The sequence below is a fragment of the Cebus imitator genome, unplaced genomic scaffold, assembly GCF_001604975.1.
Source record: "Cebus imitator isolate Cc_AM_T3 unplaced genomic scaffold, Cebus_imitator-1.0 Scaffold364, whole genome shotgun sequence".
Classification (NCBI taxonomy): Eukaryota; Metazoa; Chordata; class Mammalia; order Primates; family Cebidae; genus Cebus; species Cebus imitator.
Genome location: NW_016107679.1, coordinates 672,932 through 690,451, shown reverse-complemented (window position 1 = coordinate 690,451; position 17,520 = coordinate 672,932). Strand labels below are relative to the sequence as shown.

The window sequence follows — 17,520 nt, the reverse complement described above, 5'->3', positions numbered from 1 at the left end:
CCACATGATTTTTGTATTTTTAGTAGAGACGGGATTTCACCATGTTGGCCAGGTTGGTTTCGAACTTCTGACCTTAGGTGATCCACCTGCCTCAGCCTCCCAAAGTGCTGGGATTACAGATATGAGCCACCACACTCGGCCTGTCCTTTTTTAAATTGGGCTATTTGTCCTTTTATTATTGCGTTGTAAGTATCATTATATATTCTATATACAAGTCTCCTGTTAAGTATATAGTTTACAAAAACATCCTCCCATTCTGTGAGTTGTCTTTACTGTCTTGATGTCTTTTAAAAGGACAAAATTTTCTAGTTTTGATGATACTCAATTTGTCTATTTTTCTTTTGTTACTTATTTTTTGGGGTGTCAGTTCTAAGAAACCATTGCTTAATCTAAGGTCACGAAAACTTATGCCTATCTTTGCATCTAATTTTTTTTTAATTAAGAAGTTTTTATAGCAGTGTTAAGAAAATCTTAAGGTGGGAAAGAAGCACTCATATTCCCATTAACTTAGGAGTTATTTACTTTTGCAGTACTGCCACCTCTCTGCTCAATATATACATATTTTCATTGTGACTATTAAGTATTGTGTTGTATTCTGACATTTTTTGTGTTTACACATGATATTAATTTTGATTTTTAAGGCTACATAAAATTTCCAGTTTATTTCCCAATTGTAAAACAATTTTGTTATAGATATTTCTCTTATATGTCCAGTTAACATTGGTAAGTACGTAACTTTCTGCTTCTGTAAAATTATTTTCTTCTTATAACTTTCTGGGAATGGAATTATGGGGTCAAAAGATGTAAATACCTTCGCAGCTCTTGTTTGAAGTCATATTACTTCTAGAAATTATTGTAATCAAATTCTACAGTGCTTTCATTTAGTAATTGAAGTTGGTATATATTATAAGCTGAAGAATTTACTTTGTGGTTAATGGTGTCAGCAGTCTTCCATCAAATTTAGGGTGAAGTGATACGTGTATTTCTTCATCCGAAAAAAATGAAATGGTACTTTTATGAGGCACTTTGTACTGCTGTTTAAAACTAGGACAGGCCAGGCATGGTGGCTTATGCCTTTAATCCCAGCACTTTGGGAGGCCGAGGCAGGTGGATCACCTGAGGTCAGGAGTTTGAGACCAGCCTGGCCAACATGGTGAAACCCCATCTCTACTAAAAAGTAGCTGGGCGTGGTGGCAGGTACCTGTAATCCCAGTTACTTGGGAAGCTGAGGCAGGAGAATTGCTTGAACCCAGGAGATGGAGGTTGCAGTGAGCCGAGATTGTGCCCCTGCACTCCAGCCTGGGTGACAGAGCGAGACTCTATCTCAAATAAATAAATAAATAAATCTAGGACAGTTAGTTGCCTTTTTGACTAAAGATAAATATAACATATGGCTGGATGCAGTGGCTCACGCCTGTAATCCTAGCACTTTGGGAGGCCAAGGCAGGTGGATCATGAGATCAGGAGTTTGAGACCAGCCTGACTAACATGGTGAAACTCCATCTCTACTAAAAACACAAAACTTAGTCGAGCGTGGTGACACACACCTGAAGTCCCAGCTAGCTACCAGGAGGCTGAGGCAGGAGAATCACTTGAATGCACGAGGTGGAGGTTGTAGTGAGCCAAGATTGTGCCACTACACTCTAGTCTTGGCAACAGAGCAAGACTCCATCTCAAAAAAAAAATATATATATATATATATATATATATATATATATATATATATATAAATAACATATTTAAAATTTATCATATTATTGTATCCTCTAAGTAATAATAGTATAATTTGTTAAATTTCTTTAGGCTTCGGGAGCAGGAAAGAAAAGAAGCAGAAGAAGCTAGTCAAAAGGAAATAGAAGAATGGGAAAGAAAACTTCTAGCTCAAGCAGCTCCAACTTGTATGGAGACCATGTGGGAAATTCCAGCTATTGGGCATTTCCTTTGTTTAGCCCAACAAATTCTAAATTTGCCAGAAATAGTCTTTTACGAATTGGAACGTTGTCTTTTGATGCCTCAGTGTAATGCTTTTCTATCTAAAATAATGACTTCTCTATTAAGTCCTCCCCATCGCAGACCTACCTTGCATCGAAGACCTACTTTGCCTTACAGGACCTGGGAAGCAGCACTGAGACAGAAAGTACAGCAGTGGTACACTGCTGTAGGGCAGACTGAAAATCCTGATAACTGTGCTGAAAAACTGGGTTTGTGTCCTCAGTTTTTTAAAGTTCTTGGAGAAGTTAATCCATTGGAAGAAAAACCTTTTCACGAACTACCTTTTTACCAAAAAGTATGGCTACTTAAGGGTCTTTGTGACTTTGTGTATGAAACACAAAAAGAAGTTCAAGATGCTGTACTTGGACAGCCTATCCATGAATGCAGGGAAGTTATTCTTGGTTATGATTATTTGGAGAATGCTTATGTGCATTTTCCACAGTTCTGTGGTGCAGATGTACGGATTTATAAACAGAGACCCTTTCAAGCCCCAGAATTTCCAGTTCCACCCATTAAAATACAAAGAGTCCCTCGGATTAAATTGGAGAAATTGAAGTGTGACTATGTTAGTACAAGTAATGGAGAACATAGATGTAGTAGAGAAAGCCTGCCCTCTGTGTTCAAGAAAGAGCAGGAGAATAATTTTGATCCAGCTTGCTGCCCTGCCAAAATTATCTTGGATGATCATGACATCTCTGTTGAAATGGAAATAAAATCCAACTATGGAATTGGAATTCACAGGCCTTGTGAAATTAAAAAAACTGATTGTTGTAAAGAAAATTTAGAGAAACCAGGGAGTCCAGGTGAAGTTACTGGCTTTGGAGAGCCTCTCAGTCCAGGTGAAATAAGGTTTGTAGAAAGTCAGGAAAAATATGGTGAAGCTTCCAGAATAAAGATTGAACCCAGTCCATTAAAAGAAAATACTCTAAAATCTTGCCAAATACATGTAAATGGAAGTCACAGTGATCATCCAGAAATTAACTGCCACAAAGTTGTAAGAGATATTCTATTAGAGCAATCACTACAGAGCCACAAGAAACTCAAACTAACTAAAATGAGGGCAAAAAAGAAGAAAAAGAAGAAAAAGAAATTGAAAGATGTTTTGAATGAAAAGTTACAGAGAAAGCGTGAAGGTCTTCATTCTCTTGCATTCAAGTCTTACAAACCTGAGATCCAGAATAAGTTATTGATCATCAAAAAAAAAGCAAAACACAAGAAGCACAAATCTGGTAAGCTAATACAAGTGGATGGGAGTTGTAATTCAAATTGTTTTTTCAATTATGCATCATGGATGCTTTGATTGAGAGAGTAAAATGCACATGTGTGCATGCATGTATATTTGAGGGTCAAATTTTATTTTATATTCCATGAGTTAAAAGCTCAGAGCAGATGACATTTTATATACTTCCAACAAAAAAAGTACTGATACAGTATGTTTGAATTTATTTTTCAGTTGAACATGTTTGGACATTATGTTTCTCTGGACCAATTTCTTTCCCATCACTTATGAGAATTTTTTTTTTCCAGGATAAGGGCAGTATAGTGTAGTAGGAAAAGCACTGATTTCAGGAAGTAACATTTCCAGAATTAAAGTTCATAGAAACTAGCTTCTTAAACCAAGGGTAGTCAGATCATCTTCCTGGGTCTGTTTTTTCTCATATCATATATTTTTCAGAACTTTGTTTTCAGTATGTATTTCATATGAAGAAAATATGTGGAATATGAGAAAATTACATCAATTAATAAGACATCCTGTAAAAGGATTTGTAAGTTTGTCTTTCACCAAATTTAAATGCCCTATATATTTGTCATCAGTCTATTTAAACAACAAAAAATACGATAAAGTCTTCAGTGGGTAATTGCTCTGTTTTTGAATTTCTTAGGTGCTTTTGCTTTTCTTGTTGTCTGTCTTTTAAATCCATTTATGTTTCATTTATCAAGCAGATAGGTGAGATAAAAGCAGATGATCAGTTTTAATAACCCTAATAAGAAGTTGATTGATTGGAAAAAACATTGGAATTAACACTAAAATACAGAGGTTCATCATCTTCATTTGTGGATTTCAGTTTTTTATTTCTTTCCTCAGTAAAAGTAAGATTTGGCAAAAATTTGATAGTGAGTTGGAAAATGAGGGAATGAATATTTAGCTAATGTAATTGGTATTATGTTTTAGTTATTTAAGTCATTAAATACAATAGGATGTGTTTTAAAACATATATATAATGTATTATTGGTAAAGAAAATAGCTTAAAATGTATTACAAAAACAAGGCATAATTTAATGGACTGAAAGTTTCAAAATGGTCATCTAGGTGATGAAAAACAATTTTTAAAAGTTACTTTTAGAAATAAGCCTTGTAAATTTTATAAGCAATCCATTTGCTTTTTATAAATTTAATTTGATCAATGTGGCAAGTTCACTTTGAACTGTTTGTTAGTCTGTAAAATATTAAATAATATTTTTTAAAATTAGAGCTACTTTCGAACTCTAAAGTATGTAGTATATTAATATAATTGTAACCTACAACTTTTTATTGTTTATTACAATACTATTCATGTGCTCAAAGGCAATAAAGCAGTTTATAAAATAGACACTGCTGTAGCTCTTAAGCAAATTATACTGGTAGCAGAATAAAAACAGTGCGAGAAATGGATTAAAAGAAATTTATATTGTATGCGACTAAAGTATTGTTAACATTTTTTAAAACCAAAATCTAAGATATTTGGAGATCAGAGGGAAAATTGGAGGGAGTTTCATGTCCAGTTCTGCAAAAATGAATGGAAACACTTGGAAGGCACATTGATACATTTTATTCAGTAAGTACTATCTAAGCCTTAGTTGAGGAGAGAAGGCTTATATGCGTGAAATAGAAGAAAAGAATACACTTGTTTGTATTCTTATTTTATTCTCAGAGCAAATCTTAGAAAGTCAGGTCTTAAATGTCAAAAATGTTTGGATCTGGCAGATTCAGTTTTGTCTGCTTACTTAGTTGGTATTGGGTAAACATTGGCCAGTTCCCTTTTTTCATTAGGTACTGAATTCCTTATTGATACAACAATGCTACATACAGAGTTACAATAACAACTAAACATTCATTTTATGTAATTTTCAGTCCACTTGTGTGTCTGAGGCTTTACCCCCTTCTTCATTAGGTGTGATACATCATGACCTTTCATAGTCAGTTTGGGGCACACCTTAATCCAGTCTTCACATTCTCAGTATTTTTTAAAGTGAGCTCCATCTCATAGGTTTGGAAAATACTCCTCTTAAAGATTCACACTGTGCTTTAGTAGAGGTTCACAACTCATTTTGCAAAACTGATAATGGAGATGTTTTGAAATTCAGAAATCTTTGGATTTTAGAAGGGTATTATGGTGTCTATTATTAAGTAACATCTCCAGTAGGGCTTAGGTTTAGTAATATTCCCTGGTGGGAATTACTCCTGTAATCAAACATATAGTTGCTACAGAAAAATGTATAAATTAGACTAAATGAAACAAAGACTGTAGAAAACCTTAAGTTGAAGTCAGGTTTTGTTACCATATAAATAATTTTGAGACTTTTAGTTTTAAAAACCTTTTGAACTTCTAAGTTGTAAGTAAATTATTCTGAGCCTCTTTATTAAAGACTCTGGAAAGTCTCAAAGAAAAGAAAATGCTTAATTTTGTTTAACCTAGTATTTTTTCAAATTTATTTTAACACAGCTTTTTTTTTCCAAGCAATAGTTAACAATAACCTGTGTATTCTGTAGAATACACTTTGGGATAAGCTATGTCATCCATGACTTTGTATGAACCTTCGCTTGGGGTAGAGTATGTTATACATGTGGTTAATCTGGTCTATTTTATGTTGAGTGATACAGGCTCCAATATCTCCAAATTTAGTAAGCCACCTTATTGTGTTGGCAGGTGATTTTTAGTAGAAGGCACAAAGAGACAATTTGATTGAAAATGATTTGATAATTTTAGCACAGTAGGAGGCAGTTCTGGTAACATTTAAGCAATTTAATCTGTTTTTCAGAATTGGGGTTTCCTTCCTCCTTTTAAAATTTTGAATTCATTTTTACTCATGTAGGCCTGTTCCTTACTCTTGGAAAATTATAGAATAAATAGAAGACATTGGAAACAATAATGTCCATTATCTCATGCTTGATCTTATATTTTTATTAAATCATAGAATAAGAGAAATATGACCTGATGATTAGAAATTTTCCTTGATGACCTGTTTTCAAAATTTGAACATTTCTGAAAACTTTGTTATTTAAGAAAGACAAGCAAGAATAGCTGAGTATAAATTAAAAATAACTATTTAGGAGTAAAAAAAAAAAAAAAAGCAAAACAAATTCAGCTCCTTTGGTTTTCTTTCATTGTTTTTTCTTATTATAAAATCAATACATTTTACTTAAAGAATATAGAGACAAGCAAAAAGAACAGCACTGTCCTTATCACCTAGTACATGTTTATTTTATCACTTCCTTAAAGAAGCATCCCATTATCTTTTGACTAGTTAAAAATTTCCCTGTTGTGCCGGGCGCGGTGGCTCGGCCGAGGCGGGTGGATCAAGAGGTCAAGAGATCAAGACCATCCTGGTCAACATGGTGAAACCCCGTCTCTACTAAAACTACAAAAAAAAATTAGCTGGGCATGGTGGCGCGTGCCTGTAATCCCAGCTACTCAGGAGGCTGAGGCAGGAGAATTGCCTGAACCCAGGAGGCGGAGGTTGCGGTGAGCCGAGATCGCGCCATTGCACTCCAGCCTGGGTAACAAGAGCGAAACTCCGTCTCAAAAAAAAAAAAAAAAAAAAAAAAAAAAATTTCCCTGTTGTTTGTCCTTATAGCACCAGACACTTCTCCTTCATAATACTTATTATAGTTCCATTTACTTCTAGGTTATTTTGATGATTGTCTCTTCTCTATTCTACAACATTCTTAAGGACAGAAGGATTATTTCTGGTTTTGCATCCCTGGCACTTTAGCAGTTTGGCTGATGCATTGTGTGGGAATATATTGAATAAGTAAATGAACGCATATATATAATATGGTTCACCTAGCTGTAACTAAAACTAACTCCTTAATATGTATCTTTCAACATTTTTTCAAAGACTATATATTTTTAATAGGATTATGTTATACGTACCATTTTAACATCTGCTTTTTCCCTCTGTGTATCAGTATACCATGAACATTTTTGTGCAATAAATAGATCCCTGCAGCATCGTTTTAAATGCTGTGTAAGATTCTGTTTTGTGTATTTTGCAGTTAATTTAATCAATCTCCTTATTGGGCATTTTGGTTGTTTTCCCTAATATACTGCTATTGATTGTGTAGAGCAAGTTGAGTTGGCTAAAATGAATTAGAAATTCTAAGAATTAGGGGACTTTTTATAAAATCTGAAGAAACACAAAAATGATTACAGATGCATTTAACAATTACAAAAAGCCTATGGTGTTTTAAGATACTTTCAACTAGTTTTGTTTGGAAGGTTGTCTCCCCTCAAATAGTCATTATTTTCCCTCCCTCCCTCCCTCCCTCCCTCCTTCCTTCCTTCCTTCCTTCCTTCCTTCCTTCCTTCCTTCCTTCCTTCCGATACAGAGAGATTTATTTACTTGTCCAAGGTCACACAGCTAGTAAGTGGCAGGATTAGGAGAAAGGATCTTGCAAGATAATAAAGAGCTATGAAAAGAAGCTGGCAGGGGTAAGATGAAGGGGTAGATGATAACTTTAAGAAGAGAAAATTCTAAATCCAGGTAAGGATTGATTATATGACTTTTCTAGCACATTGATAAAAGAAAAATCCGTTTTGAGAGAGATGTTGCAATAAGTAGCAGAATTTGGCAACTGATTCAGTATTCTAAGTTAAAGGGTAAAAGAAATGGGTGTTCAGGAGTTAATGAATTATGTGATAGGGTTAAAGAATTACCAGTATGATAAGAAATTTGCTCATAGACAAGGAGAGTAAAAGGAAAATCAGGTTAAGGTCACATTGCTTACTTGAGATAGAACACTCCAGAAATCCCTAGAATATAGTGAACTCAAGACATGCACATTTGGTAAATAAAAGACAAGTTTAGACTCTAGTTCTGTGACTTTACATCCCAGGCACTTTGCAGATTCACCATTTAATAATATAAATGCCCTTGAGTTTTTACTTGTAACAATGATTAATATCTCAGTATTCATTTATTTATTAAGATTCTTAAGATGAAAGCACAGAGGAAGAAGTGAATGTGTTGGGATAATTTTAAAACATGGAAAGGCTAAATCTAGGAAAGCAGTGAAGTGCCTTTTTTTTTATTATTTATTTATTTATTTATTTTTATTTTTTCTTTTTCTTTCCCCTACCCCTCCCTGAGAGACAGGATCTTGCTATGTTACCCAGGCTGGCCTCAAACTCCGGGGCGCAAGCCATCCTCTCACCTCAGCCGCTCAAGTAGCTGGGAGCACAGGAGAGCTGGGATCACAGGCATGTACCACCACACTTGGCTTAAAGTGGAAGTTTGAGTATGAGTAGCCCAGTGGTCTGAGGAGTGAAGACAGGAAAACCAGGTGAAGGAGAGGGGTAAAGATGAGGAATAAGAAACTGAGAAAGGGGAACTGAAAGGGGGATGGTAATCACCTTCTTGTGTAAAGAAATATGCCATTTCTTTTATAAAAGGGATATCCCCAGATTCTAGAAAACTAGGGTTTTATGCCTTAGTTACAATATAAAATATATCTTTAGTAATAATTTTTCCTCTCAGGTTGGGCATCCTTTTCTTAAGTTGTTCTAAGCATAGTGTTTTAGAAAGCTTCATTAGGGTATACTTTTGTAACATTAATTACTAAGGTTTATTATATTCATGTTTCCTTATTTTACAGGTACAGGTTGACACTTTTTGTACTTACCTGTTTTAGACTCAAGAGTGGTGTTGAAATTCTGTGTGCATTTTAATTTGACTTCTGACTTCAGCGTAATTTTAGGTTTGAGAGTTTTATTCTGTTTTATATGACCAGGTAACTTAGGGCAGTGGGAGTAAAAGGCCCAGGATATGATCAAGTTGAGTGATAAGGGAATGGAAACCCACTGGGGGGCAGTATGTAACTTGCCCTGTGTATATTTTCTCGTGAAGCAAAAACGGATTACCAGATACAGGTGTGGTTTTGTAGTATCTCATGCCCCATTTTAAAAATAATATTTAATTTTTTTTAAGTGCTGACTTTTTACTGAAGAATACCGGAAAATTTATATTCAAATTGTTTTTTGAGGATGTATACAGAAGGTATTAACAAATAGTAAATGTGCAAATCATCCAACCCTAATCAAAAGGAATGCTCTAAATCAAACAGAAGCAGATTACATCCCTTTCAAAAATTTGAAAGAATACAGTGTTTTACTGTTAAAAAGAGTACAGCTTTAAAGTGAGACAGAACTAATTTCACATATATGCTCCTAGTGCATTTTAGCTACAGCTCCTCCATCAACTTCTTTACCTGTTTATAGCCTGTTTCTTTGCCTGTGAAAAATGAGGTAATACCTACTTGGCTGTATTGTTATAAAGATTAATTAGAATAACAAATGCATAGTACCTCACAGGGAGCCTGGCACATGCTAGGAATCAAGAAATGTGTGATATTTGCGAGGTAGAATTACATAACGGGAGGAGCTTGGACTTCATAGTTAGAATCCCTGACTGTGGTGTGTACTTACTGTGTGACACATAAGTAAGCTAATTAATCTTTTTGATCTTCAGTTATTCCATATTACAATAGAGTTATTACCTACCTGGGAGAGTTGTATTGAGAATTAAATAAGATAATTTATACAGATCACTTTACTAAACATCTGACACATAGTAGGTTCTCAATAAATGTTAATCTTCTTACTACCACTACTAGGTCATGTTGAAACTCTTTGGCAAATTATTTAAATTATTTAAAATCATCATCAATGTTTTCTTCACTATAAAATAGACTTAAGTGGACCCTCAGAATTGTAAGAAATTACCTGCATTCCTTTTACTACCCCCCCAGACTAGTGGCGACATTTCTGAAAAAAAGTAGGTGTTTAGGAATCACTTTTTAGAACTTATGTGTGCTAAATTCTGTGAATATAAAGTGAATAATGTGATTTCTGTCACCAGCAATTTACAGCATAGGACAACAAACATAAGAACAGATACTTACAATACTCTAAGTTAAGTATTACATTCATTGATTTGTGTACAAAGTAGAGTGCTAGTTTAGAGGACATATGCAAACGAAGAACTGAGATGGAGTATGTAAAAAGAATTTGAAGAAGGTTAAAAGATTTTCTGTTTAGGGTTTTCTCACCATAACTTAGCTAAAGCAATAGCTAACATTTATTGATCACCTACCATGTGCCTAGCAGCAGTATAAGCTTTGGGCATGTTGTAATCCATTTAATTCTCACAAAATAGGTAATATTATTATCCCTGTTTTACAGATGAAGAAACTGCACAAAGAAATGAAGCAGTTTGTTCAAGGTCATGGATGTAGCTATTATACATGACCTATAATAGTAGGTGATTGTCCAGGTATTCAAACCCAGGTAGTTTAGTTCTAAAACTCAAGCTTATAACCAATATATAACATCACCTCCAATTTCTTAATAACATTTAAGCATCCTAATGACATGGCGAACTGAAATACCAAGAAACCATCTCAGCTTCTCAATCCATTCAGATAGAGTAGTTGCTAGAGTTAACTGAGAATTTAGTACCTACATGTAGTGCCTGTATAACAATAAGATGAAATTCATGGGACTATCAAGGGTGACCTCTGTTGTGCTTATAAATGAATACAAAATCAAATGGTTTTTTTTTTTTTTTTTTTTAAATTTTAAAGCTAATCAGAGCAGGGCTGGTGGGGAGAGGTTGAGGAAGAATTTTGTTTCCTTCAAATTACTGTTTTTAAAAAACTTTCCCATATGGTAGGTCAGCAAGATCATTCAGTTTTTTCTTGTGAACTTTAAAAAATGGTAAAGGTAGTGTATAGAGGAAAGGCATCTTAGCATTCAAATTCATGATCCCCTTGAGCAATACTTATGGTACTCAGTTTAGACGTCAATTACTAGCTGTATTACAGCGATACCAAGAATTTAATCACTTCTCCCTCAGTATTGCTTATTTAAGCAGCCCACGCACTTACCTATCTTTGTAGGAGTTTACTTCTGTTATAAGGTACTGTGTAAGCACAGAAGTAAGTAACAATGGTGAATAAAGAAATATATGTTGGGTTATTTTAGTTAATTTTAATTAAAAGCAAATGGCAAATGGCATCAGATCAATACTTATTAAAATAAGACAGTTAAACCCCCCCTGAACCTCAGAAACTCAAAATTTGCAATTCAGTCATACAATACATGGATTTTATTGAGCCAAAAGTTAAAAATTTATGAATTACAGTTCTGTGATGTGATTAAAAAGGAATACAAAAAAGAACACAATTATAAACTGGAATTGTGTCAATTTAGTTGAGTTGACGTATTTCTTACAAGATGATCATCTCTATATGGGAAAATGTTTGGAAATGCATGTATGTATTTTTTTGGTCAAGTTAAATACAAAAAGTAGATATATTTCAGTGTATACTATGAATTGACTTTCTTAAAGAGGTTTATTTTTCCCAGTGGTTTCTGATTCCACAAACAACTAGGTACACTTTGAAGGGAGATGTTTATCTTCTTTTAAAACTTTGGATATTGATACCACCAAGGGCAGTCCATTACGTGAGTGCAGAGCTAAAGGAATAGAAAAACCTTGTTACCTAAGCTACTAAGTGAATATTCACATTAGGTTGGCTAGAGACCATAATCTTCAGCTGTAGTTCTTATGCAAGTTCCTGATTACAGAAGTCATTGTTAAAGGTAAGGTTTTATCCCTTTGTAGTCTCATTTTAAGTGGCAAATGTAGATTTTAATTAAGCAGTAGTAATATGACTTTTTTGCCTGATCTTGCAGTAAATTCTGATACTGTATAACACATTGGAGATGGTAATAGTTTGGTTCATATTTTTAAAAACCAGCATTTGTTAATATGTCTGACACAGGTAGTTAATGTTTGCTTTTACTGTGGCTTGTTTGGATTCATCATTTTTATTTGACTCACTGGCAGCCATGTGTTTACAGATGGCTGTAAAGTTACAATTTAACTTTCAAGGCTCTGTGTAATTTGTTTTTTGTTAATGAAGTGCTATAAACAGCATTATGAAGCTTTTCTCTTTTAATCTTGAAAGGAAAAAAATCCATCTCTAAAAAAGCAATCACAAAGAAGAGGAAAACTGTCACAAAGTCACCTACTGTACCAGAATTTCAGGTAAATGTTTCAACTTTGTCTCAATTTTTAAATTTTTTGTTTCAGTGTTCGTATAATTCCTCGAGAGTTTGGCTGAATTCCAAGAAACTGTAGCACACATACTTGTAATGAAATGTTTCTGACAATGACTTTTCTCCCCACAAGTGCAGATGTAGCCAAGATTTAATCTGCTAGTATTTCACAATATTTTACCTCTATTTTTATCTTTTAATAGTGAAAACCCTCTTTTATGTCTTAATCTCTACTGTTTCCTAGAAGCAGTTTAATAAAAATAATATATATATACTGTATAGTATGTGTGTGTGTGTGTGTGTGTGTGTATATATATATATATTTATATTTTATATACATAAAAGCAAATGTGTGAATGAAACTCTTCCAAGAACAGATCCTAATTTGAAGATGGTAATATTGCCTAGGTAATTTGTTTTCATTTATTTGGGCACTGTAGAAATAAATGGTAGATTTATTAACTTGAAAAACAAATCTTTCAACTCTTAGCTATATGTAATGTTCAGAGAGAATATTAAGTAAAGGTTAATTGAAATGGTCTTTAAACATTTCTACAAAAGGAAAAAGTAATTGTATGTACTGCCATCTGATTAAGAGTTTTTTATTTGTAGCTAATACTAAGCAGAGAATCTCACCCTAATTAATGCTTTTATTTTCTATTTTATAAAAGATGTATTTTTTTCAATAAATGACACTTTGTTTAAAACATCTTTGTATTCATGTGTCCAGTCAATTTTTAAAGTTTTATAAACTCATACCTAATGGCCAAAAGATAAAAGTGAATGTTAAAATGAATTTGTGAGTCTCATGTCAAGTAGAGATGAAAATAAAAGGACAATAACTATGAAAATATTGATAATATATAATGTGAGTTTAATAGTTAGATATATCCAAAAATCTGGAGACATTTATTTTCAATAAAAATTCTGTTTTGGAGAGTGTTCTTATGGAAGTTACTAACTGGTAAAAATTTAACATTTTTAAATCAACAGTTAAAGAAAATAAACATGTTTTTCTCTTAGTACTTTAGAATAGAATATTTTTAATGATATTCTTAGGATGAATTGCAAACATTTCTACAAAATCCTTTTATATATTTTATAACCTTCGTTCTAGAGTAGTCAATAAAAAAATGCAATTTTACTGTTTACTTAGAGGCCTTTATACCATTTCTTGTAACATATTTTTTAATGCTTTAGCATTATATTACTGTGTTTCCACCGATGTCACCCTGTGTTTACTATTTCTGCCACTTATTTTTTTTCTCAGTCCTCAAAGCATCGGCCCAGGGAATATAGATGTTAGATCAAATCTGGCCCATTGTTAATGTTTCCTCTATACCCATCTTAGTGAATAGACTTTTCCATGTATTAAGTAGCACAGGCTGCATAGACAGTGTTTTTTAAAATTGCAATGGTATTCATTAGTGAGGTGTGAAATCATTTTACTGGATTGTATGACCAGTGCTGCTTTTTTAAGCTAACAAAATTAGAAAATAAATTATCAGCACAATTACATATAGTAAGTGTGCTACATATAGCAATGTGAATATGTACACTCACATATATTGTTTCATGAAACTTTGGTTTCAGGTGTGTGTGTATATACAAGGACATGCATTGTATAATGTATGTTTGACTATGGGTCATGGTCAAAATATTTTGCTAGATTGAACTGTTTAAAATAGTCTTGTTCCTGGTTCTCAAGGTGTCCTGGAGGAAGAGAAAACAGAGAGAGGGAAAAAGAGAGAGAGAGAGAGACGATAGAGAGAAGTAATCGTCTCATGAAAATAGTGGTTCTTATGCCGAGTTTACAATATGAATTCCACAGCATTACTTGTAGAAAAAATTGGCAACTATCTCACAGGGAAATAGATCATTTGCTTCAGATATGCACATTAATAAAATTGGAGATAGTATTAGTAGTCACTAGTAAACTTTGTTGTTAAATGCAAAACTTAGTTTTGTCTCTCAGAATAATATTATGTAGTGTGTTACTTTATTTGAAAGTCTTCCACATGTAAGAAGAGTATTATGTAATAAAGTGAATTTATTCCTGTCTCGAAAGTTCTAGTGATATGATATTTAGCACCTCAGATTCTGCATATTATTTGTTTTGTCCAAGGTGTTTTAAATATCACATTTCTAGTATTAAGCATAAAAATATAGAAATATTTAGCCAGAAGATCTTCATATCATTCATTCTAAAATCTCTTACTGCTGAATAATAAACCTGTTTTTGGATAGATAATAGATCCCTTTTATAAAACCTGACCGATTTGCCAAAGGACCGGTCTTCTTTAAATTGACAGAAAGCATCCTTAGATAGAGGTAAATGAAAGTGTTAAGTTGTGAAGTTTTTTTTTTTTTTATTCTAATGAATTTTTAAAAATCTTTTAACCTCAGCTACTTTTTAGTTTGACAGGGTTTTCACTGACTTTTTTAAAACTAGAAGTTGAACTTGCCTCCTTATTTGCTTCAGGAAGAGTCCATGTTTATATATACTTCTAATATCTGTACCCCACTTTTAGAAAGTAATCATCCCACTCCTATTTAAAGTATGCACTGTGACCATTCAAATGGTGGATTGGATTTGTGGGGTGGGGGTGTGTACAGTCGGCCCTCTGTATCTGTGGGTTCTGCATCTGAATTCAACCAACCTTGGATTGAAAATATTTTTTAAATGTGTCTGTACTGAACATGTACTGGTTTTTTTTTCTTGTCATTATTCCCTAAACAATATGGTATGACAACTATTTATATCACATGTACATTCCATTAGATATTATAAGTAATGGAGAGATGGTCTAAAGTATATGGGAGGATGTGTTATATGCAGATACTATACCACTTTATCTCAGGGTCTTAAGCATCCTTGGATTTTGGTATCCACAGGGTTCAGAGATGAGTCCTGGAACCAGTACCCCACGGATACTGAGAGACGACTGTATATTGTAAAGGGGCTAACCAAATGTGTGCCACTTTTTCCTAAGAGTTATGTCAATGGTTCTTAAACTTTAGATAGTATAAAAATAATTTAATAACTTTATTTAAAATGAAGATTGCTGGTTTCATACTCCAAAGACCTTGATTCAGTGGATGTAGGTGGGTACCAGTAATCTGCATAGCGGTTAAACACAAGGGTTCTGCAACCAGGCTACCTACTGGGGTTTGAATGCCAACTCTACCACTGATTAACTCTGTAACTACGGGGTAAGTTATTTAACCTCTCCGTGATTCCAGTTTCTCATTTGTACAGTGGGGTAATAATGGTACCTAGTAGAATTGTTGTGAGGACTGAATGATATAGCTTACTGTTTTAGCCATTTTTACTATGTTTTCAGATAAGCAGGTCAGTTGCTTTTGATGAAAACAATTATGAATGGGAAAATCAATTAAAAAGGCATAAAAACATCTTACTGACCCTTAGCACTTTTTCCATTTGCTTAAAACCTTGAAATAAATCCTGGATTTGGTCTTAATGAAAGTGGCACATGATTAAGCCTGTAAGAATTTGAAAAGTGGAAAACCAAGTAATAGTATTTGCATCATTATGTTTGACCAGAATGAAAACTTATGCTTATCCCTTCTTCATTGTTATGATGCATTATACATTTAGCATGGAGGGGAAATTGTTGGATTTTTTTTTTTTTTTAGTGATAATTGTAGAATATTGGTGATTTAAGCTTTTATATCAACTTTAACATTTACTTATTACTTCGTTAAATTGGTAAAATTCTTTTTTCCTTATCTGTTTTATAGTAAAAGAAAGACTGTTAAACTGAAAAGTGAATATCAGTTTTTCTAATAGTTACTTTTTTCTAGAAAGTCTTTTCATTTAACATTTAAGAGAGAAATCTAATATGACTTCTCTTTTATACATAATTATGACAGAAAGTTACAGCAAGTATTTTTAAAACTTAATGTGTTGAGTCTCAATAACATAAGCTTTAAAAATGATTTAACAGCCTTAGTTACCATAAGTCTGCTTTTCATTGATAACCAAAAAAAAAAAAATCTTTCGTACAGTGTGCACTTGCTCCTGTTTCGTATGCATAGTTGATTTTAAAGGCTCCTTTGCAGAACTCCAGAATCCAGCTGCTAAGACTTCTATTACATTGTTTTCAAACATAAACAAAAACTTACTGAAAAAAAAAAAATCTATATTTCTCCATCTACTCAATGGAGAAACTAAGGGATAAGAAATAAAGTACTTCAACATAACAAATTGAGACTAAAACTAAAATTAGTTTTTTTAATGGCTTTATTGTTATGACCTTTTGATTATATCATTGTTTTGAATTGCTGCCTCTTAAAATGAGTGTTTTTAATCTTGGCTTTCTGTTTTACTTTTAACAGCAGGAATTTTTACCTCTCCCTTAAAATTAATATAATTCTCCCTTAACAAATATAGTTTATTGAGGGAAACATCTGTGTTTAATCACATGGTTGTTTCTCAGACTTATTTGCCTTTCACATAACAAGTGATATCCTTATTTGCAGGTTTTTAAATAGTCCTTATTGCTAGTATGGTAATGATAAGAAATGAGGAGTTTTCTGTCTGCATAGTTTTAGCAGATGCTATTATAATGTTAGTTTAAATACAGTATAAGTTTTGAATTTATACCATGCATTTAGTATTTCATTGATAATTGTTATAATACATTACAGGATCTTTTTAGTAGAATGGGAGTAAATATGATCCCTTTTGCCTGGACCTATTCGTTTTTACTTTTCTATATTGTTTACCCTTCGCTTTGCTTTTTAATATAATCTACCATGTTGTTTGTATTTCTTAATGTTACCTTCTGTCCTTTTTTGGAGCAAGTAAATATCTTCCAAACCTATTGAGGTTTCTGTCCAAAGGACATAATTTCTAGTTTGATATATCAATAAAGTAAGGAATAATATATTATGTAGTTGTTCTGAGATGTGGTCGTGGAGTTCTTTTGATCTCTACAGGGCCTCCCCACTCCCACCACATACATACATTGCTGCTTGAGTTGAAAAGACGACCTTTTAATATTACCATTTAATAAAAATGAAAGCTTAGATATAAACTAAATCCTAAAACTGTAATACAATTTCAGTTGTTAGATTTGTTTATTTTGTGTTGTTTACAAAGACACCTTTAAAAAGAATATAATATAGTAGGAGAAGCCCTGGATTCTGTGGTTTCCTCTGTCAGTGTGTCCTCTTAGGTCAC

General features: G+C 33.2%; 1 protein-coding gene across 3 annotated transcripts in view; it reads left to right on the top strand.

The window, feature by feature from the left end:
- KIAA2026 (KIAA2026 ortholog) overlaps positions 1–17,520 on the top strand; it is an 82,140-nt gene that overhangs the window by 38,012 nt on the left and 26,608 nt on the right. For all 3 annotated transcript variants that reach the window (XM_017506865.2, XM_017506864.2, XM_017506866.2), the window contains exons 3-4: positions 1,804–3,221; positions 12,224–12,303. In XM_017506865.2, the coding sequence (XP_017362354.1) occupies positions 1,804–3,221; positions 12,224–12,303 (1,498 nt within the window). The remainder of the gene's footprint in view (positions 1–1,803; positions 3,222–12,223; positions 12,304–17,520) is intronic.